Here is a 16,984-nt window from a genome sequence, read left to right on the forward strand (position 1 = left end):
ATCGTCCAAATTCCAATTATGTTCAAAGCACTAATACTCAAAGGCTTTCTTCTCTACATAATTATTCTCAGCTTCTACTTTCTACACTGCTTCTCCTCTTCATGGATTCCACTCATGTCTTCTACTACATGTTTTGGCTATACTATGTCTTCCTACCTTTATTACTTTCTAACTCATTTGTATAACTATGAAATTTTCCAATTAATATTACAAATGACTAGGGTGCAGTGATCACATCTTATATTTCTCTTTTAGGGTGTTAAGCACAGTATCCAGGCCTTAATACATATATGTTGATTTGAAGTGAAAAAGTGACTTGAAGCTCTGAATCTTAACTGGCTTATGAAAATCCAATGTGAATTGAATCACTGAACCTTCAAGACATGTTACATTGTTTCTGATCCACTGCAATATGTATTCAGGCCCCAACAGATGTGAGCTATTTAGATATCTCTCTGTTTATTTTATTTTACTGCTCCTTTAGCTGTTAGAGTAAATAGTAGCATTAACATCCATCAGCATTTCTTGGCTAAGTTTCTCCACACTTTCCTCTCAGTACCTCAGGTACCTTACAACAGGCCTCATCCTTCATTCAGAGTTACGTCTGCCCAACTTTCCCAGATGCCACCGAACATTCAACGAGAACTTCACTGCTCCAAGCGTTCCTCGAAAACCATTCTAATCCATCAGCACCAACTAAACTGACAACAACTTCACAAGTCATTTTGTGATAGCTACATTTTGTGTTAATTTGTGCACATTGTGTAAATCATTTCACAGAAAAGCTTGAGAGAAAAATTGGCTCTTACACATAGTTATGGAGAGTGTGTCAAAATAAATGCTTTTTCTTCATTAAAAATTAGACACGTGGCATTCTATGTGGTCATTTCTTTCATTCTTTTTTTTTTTTTTTAGAGCCAGAACATGCTTTCAAGTCTTGTGTAACTGAGCATAGAGGGGCAGGTTTTATGGAAAACAATTCCAAGGCAACACAGCAATCCAGGGATACCTAAAAAAACTGATTAACGCCAAGGAATGGGATTGAAAAATGTGAACAGGGTGGTTTTCTTGCTTCTTTTCACCTTATACTCTTTTTCCTGTTTAAATATGCAATCATGAGCCCCTTATTATTTTGACAAAGAAGTGAACATCCGGTATGAGATCAAGCAAGTCCATAGATAACTACTATACAAGACAGAATGTAATTAAATCTGTACACAGTAATACAAATTGACAGTACATAATTTTGGAAAAATTGGAAACACATTTGCTAATATTTTGCAAACTTTTAAAATGATTAATGCTGTTAATGTGGGGAGAACATGCTTTCCATCATTGTGTTTTACATGAGGGAGAGAAAAGCAAAACCACTATTTCATACAATTATTCTGAACCTAAATGCATAAATTTAAGAAGAACAAAGCAAAAAAAAACACGATATAGGAGCAGGACCCAATCACTCTACCTCCTTACTTTTTGGAAACCCCACACATTTCCTTCATGATGAGAACATTCTTTAATCTTTCATCTAAGGTTTTGCAAACTAAATTTGGGAATTCATAGTAATTCGAGTCCATTAATGTGATTTACAATACAAAGTTCTTGATTTTTTTCCTTGAATGTTTAATGATATGCATTAGGATTCAGGAATAAGCAGACTTGGGTAAAAGTCTGCTTTTTTATTAGATTGAACTATATGCAATTGCCAATATTTGAATATTTTGAGCTATATAACACCAATTCATAAGGTTCAACTGAATGTTATTTTAGTCATAACATGTTCATGATTACCAATTTAAACTGGAAAATGAGTACAGGCTAGCTTTTCTAAATATCAAAAGAAAAGCAACCGAATGATTAACAGTAACAAAGCTCAAAACTCAAAAAAACAAAAAAAAGTAACAGTACTGATTAAACCACTCTTCATTTAAGATTAAATGCTTTTAAATAGTTTGTCATGGTTGTGAACTCAGAACAAAGAAGTTTACATTACTGAAGTAGAACTGGAAAAAAAATTAATTCAACGTATCTCATTAAAAACAAAATTCCAAACAACAACAACAAAATCTCAAATAAACTAGAAAACATCTTTTTTTGGTAAAGGTCATGGTGTATGGAAACAAAATGATTTACAGTTTGCATACTGTACCTAAAAAAGAAATAAAAACATGTATATGTATATGTGTGTATATATACGCATATATATATATATATATATATATGTATACATATGTGAGTTATTTATTTGGCACTGAAAATCAATAGAAGGATGGAAAAGTTGACCCCTGAATAAGTAATGTGGAGCTTTGGAAATACAGTAAAGGAATATGATTGAAAGTATATAGATTCTCTAACAGAAGTTTTTGTGAAAAGCACATTTTTTTGTAGCTTATGTATATTTTCTTTCTTTTTTTTTTTTTTACTTTAAACTCTTCTTTTTACCTCTAGGCTATGTGCTAAATCTGGAAATAACCTTATGTATATTTTATGCTGTTAACATTTTATATAAAGTTTTATACATATAAATATGCGATTTTATAAGGTTTACCACCTTCTTAAAGGCAATTTTTTTTTAGGATTACTTACATGGACATTTAATTTATAATAAATTTATAATATTTGAATATTTGATGAGGTAATATGAGTTTTACAAATCTTAAAATTTATATAATTACACATTTTAATAAAAACCTGTCCACAAAATCCTACATAATTTTAGTCTACACAATAGTGTTGCTGAGTAGGCTGTGACAGATATTAGCATTGATCTAATTTCAAAATTAAAAAAAAACCTGAGATTTAGAAATTTTATGTGACTTGCCTAAGCACACAACTATTAAGAGTCAGTACCTAAATCAAAGTCTTTCAGGTTGAAATCCAGTGCTTCGCCAACCTCTTTAGCCTACTGCTTGTCATAACCATATAATGCAAGCTCAGTGACTGGGAAAAAATATTACTAATAGTTCAATTACACGTGCGTTTCCTGCCACACACTTTGATACATGACTAGTTTAAAATTCAGTATGCACATTCTTTCCTATGGCCAAGTAATATTCCATTGTATGAATATGCCACATCTTCTTTATCCAATTGTCTGCTGATGGGCACGTAGGCTGCATCCAATTTTCAAATTAGTGACCATTTTAGACAACATGGATGGACCCAGAGGATATTATGCTAAGTGAAATCAGTCAGACAGAGAAAGACAAATGCCTTATAATCTCACTTATATGTGAAATCTAAAGAACAAAATAAACATGAAAAAACAAACAAACCCAGAAACAGACTCACAGATGCACAGAACAAACTGATGCCTACCACATGGGAGGGGGGTTGGGGGGATGGTTGAAAAAGGTGAATTAAGAAGTACAAATTGTTAGTTACAAAATAGTCATGGGGATGTAAAGTATAGGGAATATAGTCAATAATATGGTAATAACTATGTATAGTACCAGGTGGGTACTAGATTAGTCAGGGGGATCACTTCTTAAATTATATAAATGTCTAACAACTATGCTGTACACCTGAAACTAATATAAAATAATATTAAATGTCAACTGTAACTGAAAACTTTTTTAAATTATGGCAAAATTAAAAAAAAGGCTAGTCAAGAAAAATTCAGTATTCACAAACCTAGATCAAATATCTCCATGCTGATATATATGTGTACATTTTTAGAATTCACGTCTTGATGATTTAACTCAGTAAGTTAGGATATAATGTATAAAAGGCACTTTGAATCTTTTTTTCAGTCTTGGTACTGACAGATTAACATTGCTCTGCCCTATTCAATTACAGAGTCCATATCTGGACTTATCAGACTGTTATGCATTTATTCAACAGATATCACTCAGTGACTATTGAGTGCTAAGTACTCTTCTAGGAGTTGTAGATACAGTAGTGAACAAGAAACACAAGGTTTTATTTTTCCTAGCGGTCCTAAGTATGATGGCTACTGGTCTGCATAGGAGATAGGTCAGAAGTAGATGGCCCATTTACAAACCAATGAAAATGGTAAAATTGTATCTTTTGCTGACGCTGACTCAGTATCCCCATCTTAATAAATGTAGCCCTACAGTTTAATGGGTAAGCATACATTTAAATGCATGTGTGTGTTTATATTTGCAAAATGCTACACTATTGTTTTCACATGTTGGAAAGGTGAAAATAATAGTTTTAAGCAGTTTTAGCTAACAAAAATATCTTGAGGCCCATTGTAACTTGGTTCACAGAAGAGCACACAGCTTTCATTTCTAAGAAAAAAGAATTATAGAAACCCATTAGTAGCTGTTGTGACAGCAGCCATTGGGGAGTAGATCTATCTTAAAATTGAGAAAGAGAAATTGGAGTACCAAAGACTCAAACTCCAGGTCATTTTCACTCTCTGGAATTTGTCTTTATCTGACAGATGAAGGCAACACCCTACATAAATCTAATTCTTAACCTCTTTATGTCCCATCCAGCTATCAGGAACTACATTAATGACATATCAAATTGGGAAGAGTGTTCAATCAAAAGGCATTAAAGTACTTATTAATTAGATTTTTCTGAGCTTCTAAAGAAACCTTTGAAAAGTCACTTTTTTGTGGCTCTATGGCAAGTTGCCTTGTTGATTTTTTTTCTTCATGGTTTATGGTCCGCATGTGAAAAACACTTCCTAAATTTAACTATTTATTTTGGCCAAAACATGCTCCATGGAATGATGGACTGTCTTTGAATAAATAACAAATCAGTGATTATATATCATAGATCAAAAAGTAGCATCACGATTGGTGAAAAAACAGCTTGAATAGTTCATGAATAAAAAAAAAAAACTCCCAGCAACTTAATTGCAACCTCGAAATTTCCACCAGCCTCATGAATTGTAAGTTTTAATATGGAAGTTTCTGATTTCCAGAATTTATAGGGTGGGGATTATCAAAATAGTCTTGCTGGGAGAATGGAATTAGTAGGAGTGAGTTCTTCAAGTACATTTCAGCAGAGACGGGAGTAAATTGCAGTATGGTAGTTAGAGGAGGACAACTGCTGGGCCTGATAAAATAATGGAAAAGAGAAAAAATGAATAATTTCCTACAAAATAGAGACATGTATAAAACATAAAAATATTTTAAAAAGCATATATAAATATGGACTAGGCATGACTACAATGCAGCAAATATCTATAATCTCTTCAGTATAACAGAAGCAAAAAATGAAGTACTATAGAAATGATTTAAGCAGGACTTAAGTTACAGTGAAGAGATTAATATTTATAAAGTAATTCACAAATATAAATAGAAAATGAAAGAAATAAATCCCAAATCATAAAAGTACTTGAAGATAGAATTATATTCATAACTCAATAAACGTGTTTGCTGAAAAACTTGAAATTTCCTTAGAGAACTCACTCAATGATTACATTATTCAAATTGTTTTATATTGTCCAAAAGATCACTTCTTACAACATGAAAGTATTAATAAAAGTCATATTTTTCCATGCACCAGTCTGACTATTCTATTATAAAATTTATGTAGAATTTAAAAAACGTTTGTGATCAAATTTTGCTTTGACATTTTATATGATCCATGATTATTTAATTTATAATAATTGCAATATCCTTTTTGTAGGAATGTTATTAAATCTGTGAAATATCTACCCCTTTATCTAGCCCTGTCCCTATATTACAATGTGCCCAGAAAGTCATTCTTTTATTTTCTTTCAGATTTGTATACACAGCGCCTTCTTCCATTATCTACTTCTCCTAATTCCAGAATAGAAAAAGTCAGTTTGTGCATGGCATTAGTTGTGGCTTCACTCAAGTGATTGATATTATTAAATTTGTGCTTAAATGCAATGAAATGGGTTCTGGGAGAGAAAGATTTTGATCAGGGTGATAAGATCTCCATTGCCAGTACTTGTGCCCCTGCTTTAAGGCAAGACTGGAGTATGGGAGGCAAAAATATCAATGAGAAGAAATCTTACATCCCTCAAGGGAACCACTGCCATGTTCACAGGACACCTAAATTCCCCTAACTGACCCCCAAATCTGCTGAGAATGGGTCTTTCTACATCCAAGCTCAAGTTTCTGTGTGAACACAGAAATAAATCTGCTACCTCCACTTTAAAAACAGAATCTCAAATTCTCTCCTTCCCACTGTAGTCCAAGCCACTGGCCTCCCTTCTCCAACTGTTCTCCTTGCTTTTACCCTTCATCCCCTACACTTCTACTTTCAACCAGTGTGATCCTTTAAAAATATAAATCAGATCATGTCACTCATCTCCTCAAAAACCTACACGGGCCCTTATCTCACCCATAGTCAAAGGCAGTCTTGCCAATGGTCCACCAAACCCTTCAAAGTCTGGAGCTGCACAGCCCTTTTGATCGCATGTCCTACCACTCACCCCGACTCATTCTCCTCCCGCCTCACCGGGTTTCCTGCTGTCCACTGACCGGGTTAAGCATGTGCCCAACATGTGGGCCCTGACACTGACTATTTAAAATGCCCAGACATTACCCTTAGTGGTCTTTTTACTGATTTATCCCCTCAGGCAAGGGAAGCAAGAGAAAACAATAAACAAATGGGACTACATCACACTAAAAAGCTTTTTCACAGCAAAGGAAACCATCAGCAAAGCAAAAGGCATCCTACTGAATGGGAGAAGATATTTGCTAATGATACATCTGATAAGGGGTCCAAAAATTTATAAAATTTACACAAATTGATTTTAAAACCGCATACAACTCAACATCACAAAAACAAACAACCCAATTAAAAAATGGGCAGAGGACATGAAGAGATAGTTCTCTAAAGAGGACGTACAGATGGCCAATAGGCATATGAAAAGATGTTCAAAGTCACTGATGATCAGAGAAATGCAAATAAAAACCACAATGAGATACCACCTCACTCCAGTCAGAGTGGTTATCATCAATAAATCGACAAAAAAGTGCTAGCGAGGCTGTGGAGAAAAGGGAACCCTGGTGCACTGTTGGTGGGAATGCAGATTGGTGCAGCCATCATGGAAAACAGTATGGTGGTTCCTCAAAAAATTAAAATAGAACTACCGTATGACCAGCAATTCCACTTCTGGGTATTTATCTGAAGAAATCCAAAACACTAATTTGAGAAAATATATGCACCCCTACGTTTATTGCAGTGCTATATACAATAGCCAAGACTTGGAAACAACTCAAATACCCATCGGTAGACAACTGGATTAAGAAACTGTGGTACATTTATACAATGGAGTATTACTCGGCCATAAAAAATAATGAAATCTTATCATTTGCAACATCATGGATGGACCTGGAGAATATTATGCTACGTGAAATAAGTCAGACTGAGAAAGACAAATGCCATATGATCTCACTTATATGTGGAATTTAAAGAACAGAAGAAATGAGCAAAGAAAACAAAAATAGACTCAGAGACACAGATAAAAAATTGAAGGTTACTAGATGGTTGGGGTCTTGGGGGATGGGAGAGAAGTTGAAGGGTTTAGAAAGTACAAATTGGTAGTCACAAAACAGTCATGGGGATATAAAGCACAGTATGGGGAATATAATCAATAATGTTGCAAAGATTATGTAAGGTGCCAGATGGGTGTACTTAATGGGGGGATCACTTCATAGACTGTGTACAATAGAAGCCTGACCACTGTGCTGTACATCTGAAGCTGATGTAGAACAATATTGAATGTCAACTATAATTTTATTTATGTATATATGGCTGTTGGAAAAGTCACGACACATTTTTGCAACGAAAACATAGAAAAAATATGTCATGACTTTTCCAACAACCATATATATATATATATATATATATATATATATATATATATATATATATATATATATATATATATACACACACACTCACAGGATGTGGAGTACAGCATAGGGAATATAGTCAATGGAACTGTAACAGCTACACACGATGTCAGAGGGGTAGCAGACTTTGTGAGGGGTGTAAATGTCCACTCATTATGACGTTTTGTACATCTGAAACTAATAAAAAAAACCCTAAAATAAAATAAAATGCTCAAACAGCCAGTCTGACTCCCTTACCTTCTTCAATCCTTTGCTCCAATGTCCTTCTACTGTGTTTGAAACTGCAATCCCACTTCTTGCCATTCCCAATACTCCTGCCCCTTTACTGGTCCTATACCCACTCCCACAGCCCACTCTGTGTTTTCTTTTCATAACATGTTTCATCTTTAAATATACAATATTTACTCATTTATTATTTGTTTGTGTATTTGCTCATATTCTGTCTCCTGCTGCTATAATAGAAGTTTTATGAGGGGAGGGTCCATTGCTTTCACTTACTGTTTTTGAAGCACTTAACAGCAGTGCCTGGTACATGGCAGGAGCTTACTAAATATTTTTGAATGAACGAATCCTCACTCCTTAGATTAGCACCTTACTCTAACAATTCCTTTTCGGTCTCAAGGACCATGCATAATAGCTGAACCAGTCAAAGAAGACTGAAGCACTTTGTTTTAAAATCTTCCTCTTTTTATGCTCACAAGCAGCTCTCCCCAGGGCTGTTGAGGTTGAACAAAGGCTGCCTTTACTTCTTGATTCTATCCAAAGTTTCCATTGGGCCCAAGTGTCCAGTCAACATCTGTGAGCTTTCTTCCTAAGTGCACACTTCCTGTCACCCTCTTGGCTACCAAAAACACAAAATGTTTTATCCACCGCAACCAGATAATCTGTACGATCACCCGTTTAGATGAGACAACTGAAGTGATACATGCCTGGCTTCTTTCCTTCCATTTCTTTTCTTCTTCAACCTTCCTTTTCTCTTGGTTTCCTTCCCTCCCTCCTTTCCTCTTTTTCTCCCTTCCTTTTATGGAATCTTTTTAAGCTGGCATGGCTTCTATTAGAATTAGAAGCCAAGACATTTTCGTATGAACTGGGCATGACAGACCTCAGTACTCTACGTTTTTGCCCTTGCTATGCTCAACATGACACCCAACAAACAGCCCCATGACAGGTAGTAGGTGTGGTGGTTAACAGCATAGATCATGAGCTACTTTGCTTGGGTTCAAATCCTGGCTCCCCCAATATGAGCTGTGTCAACTTCATCAAGTCACTTTCTATTTCTTCAGTTTTTTCATCTATAAAATGGAGATAATGATTTTAGATACTTCATAGAGTTTGGGGACGGTTACATGAGTTAATATACGTAATAGCTATGTATGATGTCAGATGGGTTGTAGACTTGTTGGAGTTATCACTTTGTGAGGGATGTAAATGTCTAACCATTATGCTGTTTTGTACACCTGCAACTAATTATGAAAAACGAGTTAATAGAGGTACATGATTAAAAGAGTGCCTATGCACTGTATAAAAGTTGATTCCCATTACCTTTTGGTAAAATCCAGTCGTCACCCTTATTCTATGTCATGCTCTTATTTTTGCTCTAAAAATGTACCTTTATCAAGGTCAAGGCCTAATTGAGCAAAGAAGGAACCCCTTAGTGAGGGAACAGCACCGTTGCCGGGGAATTCCACACCAAGTTGCATGGAGTGTTTTCCAGGATTTATGTTGGCAAGTGCTGAATAAATGGTACAGGTGCCATTATTTCTTTCAAACTTGTGCTAGTCTGGGTCTCCCTAGAAACAGATCCTAAGAATAGAATACGCATGGAAATGATATACTTGGAAATGATGCTAGTAACCGCTGGTAAGGGAATGGAGAGGGTAAGAAGCAAGCCAGGGAAGAGTACAATATGAGGAAGGCTTCTACTGTGTACAATGGGGTCTCCATCCTGAGTCCCCAGTCCCCCTCATCGGGCATGGGGTACACTCTGAACTTCCAGCCAAAGTGCATCACATGCCTCAGACTTACCCCAACTGAAGGTGTGAATGAGCAGTGGTATTCAGCCACTGAAAGCCATCTGACACTGGTTGAAGTTTGTTGAAGAGATGTGGGGAGGTAGAGCCTTCATCCCTTGAATTGTACAGGCTTTGGGGACTACAGAGAGGCCTAAGGCACAGAATCCCAGGAAGTTGCAGTTGGCAGCTGCTAGTCAGAGTGCAGGGAACGCTCAGTGAGGAGGGGGTATGGGTGAGGACCCAAGAGTATCTCACACGCCAATGGAACTGACGCTTTCAGTAAAATCGGGTATGTGGAGGCATTAGGGTAAATCCTTTCTATTGGGCCTCTTAATGAATCATTCCTGCTTTCCTGACAAGAGTTTTAATATTTAAAGCTCTCAGGGGCACAACTTGTGGAAACTTGAAGTGTGTGACGCTAAAACTGTCAGGGTTCATACTTTATTACTTTAATTTTTTATTCTGATAAGCACACTTAACATGAGCTCTACCCTCTTAAAATTTTAAGTGTACAATACATTACTGTTACTATAGGCACAATGGTGTACAACAGATCTCTGGAACTTATTCGCCTTGCATAACTGAAATCTTATACCATTGAATAGCTACTCCCCATTTCCTCTCCCCAGCCTCTGGAAACCACCATTCTACTCTGTTTTATGTTCATACTTTCATATGAAATACTCTAAAGCAAGATTTGATGATTTCACATAGTAATCATATTTTATCACATGATATTGGCCATTGACCTTTTTCTTAAAAATAAAGTGCAAGTTATTCCTAGTATTGATCAAAACTTTCAAAACAATTCTTTCAAAATTACGGCACTATTATTTTTTGAAATGAATGTTAAGTTTTTACACATGAACAATCACAATGAACTGATTCACAATGCTAACTGGCTTTGATATGAGGATAAATATTACTTAGGTAAAAGTCCCTCATTAATCACTAGTTGTGCCTTAGCTAGTGTATTAGCTATTAGATGCAGATTTCCACATGTTAATAAGGGTTTATCTGCTTAGTCCTTGTCAAAATGATTAGGTAACTTTCTAATTCAATATATCTATGAAAATCATATGTGCTATATTAGTTATATCTTGCTCAGGAAATAATGATTTTAACTTATCACGTTATTTGTGTTGCCTTGCACTTGCAAGAAATATGTATGTTAAACCACAGCAATACCTACTACAGTTCCAAATTTGATTCATGCAAATCTGTCAGAAATAAAATCAACCACAATTTAATTCCAAACCTTCCCAACCAGCAGCTGTACAATTTATGCGCTCCCTTTCTATTTTTACAACTGGATAATGACAAAGATGAATGCCTTTAAGAGGAAATACATATTCATTGAAAGGACTGAGATCAAAACTATCCCCCTTCAAAAAGCCCATGAAAGAAGGAAGCCCATTTGCTTGCTGCAGATCTGTTGGGAGTGAGATGGAATTATGCTCAAAACTACATCTAATGAGGATTCAATAACCCTGTTAAATTAAATCTGCAATCCCTTTTTACAAAACATAGTCATCGATACCATCACAATTGGTGTCAGCTCTAATATTATTCAATATATCTGGAAGAACAAATGATTAGCTATGAGTATAGCCAGGGGCCCATCATTCTGAGAGTGCCAGGTTAAGATGTATCAAGACAAAGATATTCAATTGGCAACTTAATAAGTTTAGGGTCACTGCTCTCCTGACCCATGTGTCTATGAACATGGAAAGGAATGAATATTAGCTCATTAGCAGTGATTTACATGTGGAATGACAATGATGAACTTACAAACTGGGCTGTCATGAGAAATTAGTTAATGTGAATAATGATAGGAATGCTGGCATGTCTCCTTTAACAATGGATTGGGTTTCTTTCCTTCACTGTACTCGTCAGCGATTTGACTTTTACTACAAAGATAGTAAGAAATAGTGCCATACAAAAATGGATGGAGTAGTTCCAGAGAGCCATGCATCTCCTATTTTACTTGAGTGTGTAATTTTATAGCTTATTTGATATAATGCAAGACATAAAACTCAAGTCACTCAAGATATTGCAACTCTGATTTCCAAAACAAAGAGCCTTATCTATTTGTAGACTCATGCAGATAAATGTGTGATATGGCATGAGCTTTCAACAAATCATGTAGAGTACAAAATACTCTGGTTAATAGGTGCTGCTGAGAACAAATTCATCTTCTGTATATAATTTTATGCAATTTGCATTAGAAAATACCAAATTCTGGCTATACTATAATATTTCATTTTGAGTGTGAAATGTATGATCACAAAAATTATCTTGAGACATACATTATTATATACATTTCCTTGATGCTATATTCATTTATCTTCAGATACTTCTCGCTAACATTCAGAGCCTATTTCCTCATCATGTTTTGTCTTAGACTGGAATTCAGAACTGGTAGGTGGTGATTGGAAAACAGCTGGATTTTGTTGGTAGCCTTTGCCTGGTAATTTTCAGGGAACTATTTTATTGCTTTCTATTTAATTAGATTCCATATCGTGTTATATGATACTGACACAAATTTGAAATTGAATATGGGTAAGTGGCAAATACAAAACTAAAACAATAAGCAATAGATACAATCCAAAACCTTGTCTAATTTCTCTTTTTATGGGAGAAGAAAGTAAAATAATGTTTCAGCTGAGAATAAACCATTCCTCTATTAGACCTTTTGTGTGTATGTGTGTGTGTGAGTTCGCCTACCCAAAATGCATGTGAAACCATTATTTTTGTGTATTCCTTTGTTTTAGGAGGTCGCTCAACATTAAATATTATAAAACACCTCTTTTAATTTACATCTTTCTTTCTGCCCCAGATTTCTAAAGCTAACCATCCTATCAAGTGCTTTAAGAATTCCACGTGTAAGTCAAAACGCCCTATTTTATACACGGAAGTCAACTGTTTTGGTAGCGCCAATGATCGCTGTGATCATCTTGTCAAATCTAAATGAAAGTGCTTTGCTTTTACCTTCAGAGACTCCTCTTGTTTAAAGAGATCTTCAAAATCTTTAGCACAGAGGTCGGGAGCATTAAGAAGTTGTTCCACTTCTGATAGAGCTTGTGAGACATGCGTGATCTCAGTCAGATAAGTAGAAGGCACATAAGAAATTTCCAAAGGCATCTCTTCCGTCATCACCATCACCGATTCTTCACGGACAGTGTGCTGGTATAGATATACAAAAGAACAATTCTTTTAGCTTCCTAATAATGAAAAGACCTGTACTGAGTTTATACAGATTCCAGTGTATAGCTGACAGAGGGCTGAAAGTGGATAAAAATGTGTCAATCTAGCAAAAAGGTTATTCTTTATATGCCCTCTCCTTCAAAAAAGTGCTAGCACCTTTTATAATAAGAGATACATACACATTAGCACCATGAATAGAAGAATGAAAGACCAAGAGCCCTAAGGTCATAAGAGGAACAGATATACCATAGGGAAATGATAATTTTGACAACTTTTTTCAAAACAATGGGACTTTAAATTCCTGCAGTAGTTAGTTGGTATGTGGTAGGATGGGGTGGGCTCCACATCTGTGGTATTTATACCAAAGGAACCTTTCCTATACTCCCTCCCCCTCCCCCAATATTGACTGAGGTACAAGAAGGACAAAGTGTTTTTGGCTGGTATGTGCCTTAGTACTAAGCAGCCCTCTCCACCAAATTCCAGACATCGGGTCCTCTCTTCAATGCTAGTTTGTTGATAAGTTAGGCTGCTAATTAAGGTACTAGATGATTAGGACTGAGGGCGGAATTCACATTTTAATAAGAACTCCAGAAAGCCCTAAGATCTAAGGCAGCTTCCGTGTCTCCTCCTTCATCTATACTTTCCTACCTGGCATTCAAGTAATAGGCGTGGTGGATGTTTGGAGCTCAGAGTCCTTTTGGACCTGGCCAGTAGTGCCTCTTTCCCTATTCCTTATAAGAGGAAGAAATAGATCCTATTTGACGTGCAAATTCATAAAGATAGATGACCTCTGCTACCTTCTGTCTACACTATAAGCAGCAAAACTCTTGTAACTGAAATTAGTTTCCCAGTAACTTGGTTTTGAATTGATCAACTGCCACCTGCCTGCTGATGGGGTCAGCTAAGGGTTGGAGGAGCAGGGTCTCTGGGGAAATTCTGACGATAAGCATGCTAACACAGCCATTTACTACTGCACAGCCATCCTCATTTTTGCAGTAATGTAATTAAGCGGAGTTTAGGATCCCAAAATGAAGCCACACAAAGATGAGAAAATTATAAGGTGGTCCAATTTATGCTTCCTTTCTAATTTCTCAGGTACAGGACGCTTGTACTCCATTCTTATGTAATATAAAAATAAATTAATTCTAATTCTGAGTTCACATCTACTTACAGCACTGTACATTCACAGAATTACACAATTTAACTTAAATTACTTAATGAAACCTTTTACAAAGTTTGGTTTCATGTGCAGATTTGACCAAAGACATGACACATATTCCTTCATGATCAATGGAATGACAATCTACACACACTTCTACTTTTCCACTTAAAATAATAATATTATTGAATTTCGGGCTACAGTTTGATGAGGACAATTCATAGATTTAACCATAGATTTTTAAATCGAAATTCTCAGTCTCCTCATTTCAAACCAACCATTTCACCAATTTAAAAGAAAAATATATCAGCAGGCTATTTGAATTTGCAATTTCCACTAACACTAACCAGTAAACAACACACTTCTAGCAAATTTACTGTGACTTTCATACATTGCATTAGACTGGTAACTATTGCTCTGAATAAAAATTTCCAAGTTCATAAATTTGTCTGTTTTATTTGTATCTGTTGCTTCAATTCCAGAGGGTAAAGATAGTTCTACACTATCTGAAACAAGATTAGTTCCTATATCATTTTTATATAATAGCATAGTTATCTTCCTTTTTAACTGTATGTATTTTATACCTGTATGTTTTCATAGAATAGTAGTTTTTGCTACTAGGGACAGAGTTGGAGAGAAGAAAAGTAATATTTTCTCTCTCATACATATGTATGTATGTATGTATGTATGTATGTATGCATGCATGTATGCATGTATGTATGCATTTTTGTTTAACCAAAAGTGTTGTTTTAGAATGAGACTTATCTTCAAAATATTTAGAAAACATCTCAGTCTTATTTAAAAAAAAACAATAAGTTTCAAAAGATTTTGATATCTTTTATCATTATTTTCTCTTAAAAGGAAAATGATTCTAAGTTTTTTATATCTTCTTTCGGGTTTTTTTTTGAAATGTAGTTTCCTAGATCTTCATTACATACATTTTAGATGTTCTCAACTGTCTTAAATTCATATCAGTGCCTTATAAATTATAGTAATTTTGGGTTATAGATAGCAAGGACCTCAACTGAACAGTTAAATGTAATAAAGATAAACTCATACTGGACTATTGCCCTGGATTTAATTTCCTCTATACAATTTAAAACCCACATTTCTAAATCTTTGGTGTTTGTGGCGAATGATATTTTGTTTTGCATACAGGAACTTTATGTAAAAATGAGATTTATTTAAATAGTAATTAATTCTGAACATACAGCTCTGAAATTCACAGTGCTGTGTCTCAGAACTAAGATCCAGCATCGGCTGCAGGCTGAACCCAGGGCTCTAGGAACCAGAACACACTGTGCTCTGGTTTCATTTGTTGAGTTTTGCACCACTGGGCTACATGTGAATGTCACAGATTCTTTTATCAAATATTGATTCATGCACTTCTTTTCCTCATTATGAATATGCATTAGCACATCAAAAGAAATAAAACCACTTTTGCCTGTATTTTAATGGAAATCTCTTTTAGGAAAATGTTATGTGGTATCTATTTAAATCCAGAATTCTTCAAGTAATTGAAGTTTTCTAGTGGGTTCTACAAACCATTTTTGCATTTCTTTTTCCTTAAAGATTAAGCCCTTATTAATCTGATTGTAATACCCTTCAAAGAATCGTTAGCCACTGTATTGCAGGTAGGGCACGATCTATAAATAATATGCTTATTGTGATTATTTTCAAGACTATCATACATAAGTCTTAGAGCAATGGGTATAAATTCATGGAAATTAGTGGACTAGCTATGATGCTTCCTATTCACTCCATGCTCAGACACAACATGATGAGATTCTCCAATCCATTTAGAAATACTAAAACTGTTATGGCTGATGAAAGCAAACAAAGAAATAGAAAGGTATACTCTATCACTTTAGAAAATATCTTATTGAGAAAAACACTGCAATATTAGCTGTCCTTAACTACAGATAAATGAATAATCTATTTTTTCTTTTGCAAAATAAATTAAATTAGAATGCCTATAATTCCTCAATGCCTTCCATTACAATTACCTGTCGGCACTGATTCAGCTGTATTTTGTAAGTTAACTTATAAAAGGTTAGTATCACACATTAGATACATTGAATAAAATCTGATCTATTGGAAGATTTAGCTCCTCTTATCTTGATACATAGTGTCCAGTCATCATGAACAAGAAAAGTTAAATGGTACATATCAGCTGAATAGGGAAGCCTAAGGAATAATCCTGTGAACTTTTATGAAAAATAGAAATATTTTAAAATAATGCTTTGATATCATTGGGAAACGATCAACTCATTTTCTAGGAAACTCAGTTTTATAAATTTTGAATATTCTCATTTATTAGGAAGTTCTAATAGATTTTTTTAATATACAGATGTATATGTAATAGATTTTTAGAGAGATGTATCATAATTTTCATATATAAGAAACTGTTAAAAATTTAATCAAGAGAGTCAGACATTTGAAGATCTAGTTTACTATATACTCCTTAAAATATATCATTCCTTTTGACACAGTCATGTGGGTCTATAATGAATAAGCTATATTCATTGAATGACTTTCAGTTTGGTTTAATAAAAATTTCAGACAGTTACTTAAAAAAATCAGTGTAATTGGAAGTATCATGTTCATTTTCTCTTCTTTATGCAAAACCCATGCACTCATATTCAGATTTTGCCTTTTCATTTGAATTTCATTAACTCTGCCTTGAATAATTATATCCTTCTGAATTCTGATGTGTACAAATCCTGTCTAACCTTTTGAAAATGGACTTGCTTTTGTTAATGTTCTTTACCACCTTATATCATTATAGATATTCA

The 16,984-nt window shown here is 34.8% G+C and overlaps 1 protein-coding gene across 1 annotated transcript in view; it reads right to left on the reverse strand.

Moving 5' to 3' along the window:
- The window catches only part of LOC109388440 (dystrophin), a 1,592,311-nt gene that overhangs the window by 554,876 nt on the left and 1,020,451 nt on the right, over window positions 1–16,984 (reverse strand). The window contains exon 42 of the mRNA XM_019653146.1: window positions 12,815–13,009. Within this exon, the coding sequence (XP_019508691.1) occupies window positions 12,815–13,009 (195 nt within the window). The remainder of the gene's footprint in view (window positions 1–12,814; window positions 13,010–16,984) is intronic.

Source organism: Hipposideros armiger, unplaced genomic scaffold (genome assembly GCF_001890085.2).
Source record: "Hipposideros armiger isolate ML-2016 unplaced genomic scaffold, ASM189008v1 scaffold_197, whole genome shotgun sequence".
Lineage (NCBI taxonomy): Eukaryota > Metazoa > Chordata > Mammalia > Chiroptera > Hipposideridae > Hipposideros > Hipposideros armiger.